Consider the following 4416-nt stretch of genomic DNA (forward strand, 5'->3'; position numbering starts at 1 on the left):
CGGAGGGAGCAGAGCAGCTGCTGGGGCTTTGGGACGTGGTGGGTCGTGGCAACAAGTGGCCCCATGGCTGAGCATCACCCCGTGAGAGCAAATTCCTTCCACCTGGCCTCCCTAAACCCTTCAGGTGTGGGTGCTGGGTGATGTGGAGAGTTGAGGTTGACTCTCTGTTTCCCCATCATGAGCTGAAAAACAGTCAACAAGTGAGACATGCCAAAGGGCTCCAAGCTGAGACCCTCAGGGCAGCCAGACCAGGCGCAGACTTCGGACTGAAAGGAGAGAGCAGGGGCCAGGGCTGGAGGGTGCACGCTTAGGTGGACTGAGACATGCCAAAGGGCTCCAAGCTGAGACCCTCAGGGCAGCCAGACCAGGCGCAGACTTCAGACTGAAAGGAGAGAGCAGGGGCCAGGGCTGGAGGGTGCACGCTTAGGTGGAGGCTGACAAGTTTTAAGATGCAAATGGGGGTCAGAAATTGAAAAGATACGGTCACTACACACGTCCACTCATGCGGAGACGCTCTTGAGCGTGAGACAAATGTTGCTCTAAGACAGCAGCTCCATTCTGCTGAGGCTTCGGAAAACCCTTCCCAAGACCAAAAGGGGCTTTTGTGTCAACTCAAAGCTCAACTGGTGATGTCATCTCCATGCAAAAGGGTGAGAGTTAAACAGGGTCCCCTGGGGATGTGTTGGTGGGGCAACCCCCTGACATCCCCCATTCAGCAGAAATGTAGCATCTCTAAAACCAGGCTGCACTCGGGCAGCAGGTACCTGCAGTTTTGTGTAGCTGAGGCCATCTCCAGAACGTAGAAGAGAGCTGTAGCTCGATGCAGAGGTAAATAGAGGCAGGTAGTAAAATGAACCTTCAGAAACTTGGGTTCACACGTGAGTCCTACAGCTTCTGAAGTCCGTGGCACTGCTGCCATCCTCGTTGCTGGCTGCAGGACTGAGTGAATATCTTTAACATCCCAGCATCTTTCATGGTGCGGTGCAAAGGACAAGTGAAATACTGGCTACAAAACACCTCTGAGGATAATTGACTCTTCTTGTTGGTTTTTGTGCAGTAAGTTTTCTTTACATTCATGGTGATACCAATGCAGACTTGGCAGGGAGCATCTGTGGAAGGATAGAATGGAAACTGGGGAAGAGGTGGTGACTTTGGACCCTTTTAGGCTGGTGAAGGCATCTTGTTGGAGCACAAACCCGCTTCATTTTCTTGGAAGTCCTGACCACACTGTCTGACAATTCTTGTGTTGCACAGACTAAGGACTGACATGTCAGCGGTTGGGCTTGTTCATACACTGACATGTCTGTCAGTGCGTTATGCAACCCAGGAAACTCATCTGCTTCAGCCTGATGGACCCTTTTAGGCTGGTGAAGGCATCTTGTTGGAGCACAAACCCGCTTCATTTTCTTGGAAGTCCTGACCACACTGTCTGAAAATTCTTGTGTTGCACAGACTAAGGACTGACGTGTCAGCGGTTGGGCTTGTTCATACTTGGGTCTATCAGTGCGTTACGCAACCCAGGAAACTCATCTGCTTCAGCCTGAGCCAGTTGCATAAGGCTCTTCCCGCAGCAAGCCTGGTTAGTAATTTTGTAAGGTCGGCTGAGCAATTGTCCAGTCCTCGGTGTTTACAAGCAGGCCTGGGTACGCGCCACGTAGACCAGACAGTCCTCCAAGGAGCTGTGGGCCTGTCTGGAATGTCGCTAAAAGCCTTCATTGTTCTGCCTTTCAGCATGGTTTGAAAACAAGATACCACGTTCTCCATGTGAAGGTCACTCTCTCAGCCCATTGGCCTCTGACCTCTTCCATGAAATTATTAGCAAACATAATAATTGTGAAGAGGTTTGGGGTTTTTTTGTTTGCTGCCAACACTGACCCATTAGCTACTGGATCAGTGGTGACATAAAAACTTTGTGTGAGCCATGATAGAGCTGTTGGCATCAGTGATGCACTTGAGGAGTTGTTATCCCTGGTGGGTGGAGAAGTGTCACAGGGGACCTTCAGGTGTCTGGTGAAAGGACATGTGGCCTGAAATGACACATGGGATTCCCATAGTGCTCCCAAGGTCAGGAGGGTCCAAATGAATTCAAGTGTTTCTAAATCCGGGAGTCCTGGCCACAAAACTCCAAAATGCCACTTTGAAATGAAAACAAATGCAGCTGATTATCCAGCGAAAGGAAACCAAATCGCTTTGGTCTACTTAATTTTTGTAATATCTGTTACTTTGGAATTTTATGTTATTCACTCTGAATAGCGATGCATTTTTTATTACTATTAGCTATTAAAATGACACATTAATTGTTTCTGCAATTAAAAATGTGTTCAGCTCTCCTCCAAGCCAGCATTTGTGACATTCAGAAGTCATAAACATCAACTACTCCATCATTTTTTGCTGTAAACATGTCCTAGAAAAGTCATTTCGTACCACAGCCAGACGAAGAAGGGCACCACAGCAGCGTTTTAGAAGTTCTCTCACGAGGCTTAAAGGACACTTCTTGACCCTTCCCACCAGGTGGATACTTTGCTTGGTAAACGTAACCACCAACCGGCCATCAAAGATGGTTGGGGTAATGATCTGTGACACGTAATACTCCAAGTTAGCAGACAAATGGTGGTGGAGGCTGCGTGCTGCGAAGTCCCAAGGACTATCGTTGTTTCAGGCATTTGAACTTTGAACGTTTCCAGCCGCTTTCCATCTGGGAGGCTACAAGCAATCACAAGCCACAGGCTTGACCTTGAAATTACCAGTTGATATTTTGTGGTATTTGAGATGCCGGATGAGGAGAGTGGAATATTTCCCCTCTCTGCCCACCCCCATCCTGACGCCTGTGAGCTCCTGTTGTCACGCTACTACCATGAGCAAACACAATGTTTGGCTTTTAGTGTGGAGAACAGAGTTTCTAGTGTTGTCAAAGCTTCACAGTTTTTATCTTGCAGATAAAACTGAGCGGATGAGAGGGGTTGAGCTCAAACAGCGGGTCTTGGTCTGGCAAAGAACGAGGTAGTGTGGTTCAAACCCATGCTGGTGGTTTTTATTCCAGTGCGGGTACCACTAAGATGTGAAGAAACGCTGATTTTTGTCTTTGTGGTTGTGCTGCAGGGAATGACCATCCGTCCTCTCGTTGACTTGTTGGCCGTCAAGAGGAAAAGAGAGAGTGCTCCCACGGTGGGAGAGCAGATCCATATTCGGGTAAGTGGTGCATCCAGCAAAACATGGCCAGAGCTTTCCAGTGTGCTTTGCTGATAGCAGAATGGCTGTTCCGGAACATGGTGTGCCTCCGGGGGCTCTGTGGGTCTGCCGTTTTACCTGAACCTGCTGCAGGGCAGTCCCTCTCCAGGTGTGAAGTCCCATGCAGCTTCCGAACCATGGGGTGTTGTTTGCATTGGAATAGCAGCTACCAAGTCAGTCAGGCTGGTGGTGACAAATGTGACTAAAAGATGATTGCTCACCCCAAAGTTTATGCTCTAACCCAGGTCCAACTTTTTCGGCTTCTCTGTGAAGAGTGAAAGAAAGAAAATGAGACCTGGTTGTTTTCAGGGTTGGGATCTTCCATGTGTTCACCAGTCACCTCACCCCCATCAGCCTGGGTATGTCCCATCCCTGGCAGTGTTCAAGGCCAGGTTGGATGGGGCCAAGAACAACCTAGTCTAGTGGAAGGAGTCCCTGCCCATGGCAAGGGTTTGGATCTAGGTGATCTTTAAGGTCCCTTCCAACCCAAGCTGTCCTATGATGGTATGTCCATAACCCAAAGGTGGAATTTAGTTCTCTTTGCTCTCACCATCCAAGCATTGGCCTTTCTATTTATAGAGGACTTCTTCCGAGAGAAAGCAGGGTGTCCTGCGCACCCAGCTGAGGTCTGCATCCAATGTAAAATTATGTCTCTGAATGGGATTGTTTATGCCCAGTCTCATTTCTGTGGGTGTAGCTCCTTCAGGAATATTTTTTATGACTTTTTGAGTAGCCAGAAATAAAGCCATTAGGTCTGAGGACGTTTATAAAAACTGGCATCCTCACAATTAGGCTGCAGGACAGGGCTTTGTCTGAGGTTAACAGAACCCTCAATAGGCTGAAGAGGCTTTTCCTGTCCTGAACAGAGAACACTTCCCTCTTTTGTTGGTGTGTGAATGGTAAATCAGCTCTGGAAATGGGTCTATTGGGACACGTGAGCTGAAAATGGCTGAGTACCAGCTGAGCCGAGAAGGTAATGATGCAGATAGCTGGAAACCGGAGACACAGATGCCAGAAGCAGTTTTCTTCCTTAAAATAATGTCTCCTTCTGGACAGTTGGGACATTCTTGCTCACGGGAGTGATGATCAGTGGTGGTGGTGGTGCTGGGGGTCCCTTGCTGGTCTGCAGGCCATTCAGCTGCTAATAGCAATGTGAGGACTCTAAACCTGGACCAGGCTGCGGGGCTG

General features: G+C 48.8%; 1 protein-coding gene across 1 annotated transcript in view; it reads left to right on the plus strand.

Moving 5' to 3' along the window:
• LOC104490925 (sodium/hydrogen exchanger 2-like) overlaps positions 1-4416 on the plus strand; it is a 26796-nt gene that overhangs the window by 11391 nt on the left and 10989 nt on the right. Inside the window, exon 6 of the mRNA XM_010133279.1 lies at positions 3100-3189. Within this exon, the coding sequence (XP_010131581.1) occupies positions 3100-3189 (90 nt within the window). The remainder of the gene's footprint in view (positions 1-3099; positions 3190-4416) is intronic.

The sequence above is a fragment of the Buceros rhinoceros genome, unplaced genomic scaffold, assembly GCF_000710305.1.
Source record: "Buceros rhinoceros silvestris isolate BGI_N320 unplaced genomic scaffold, ASM71030v1 scaffold6663, whole genome shotgun sequence".
NCBI lineage: Eukaryota > Metazoa > Chordata > Aves > Bucerotiformes > Bucerotidae > Buceros > Buceros rhinoceros.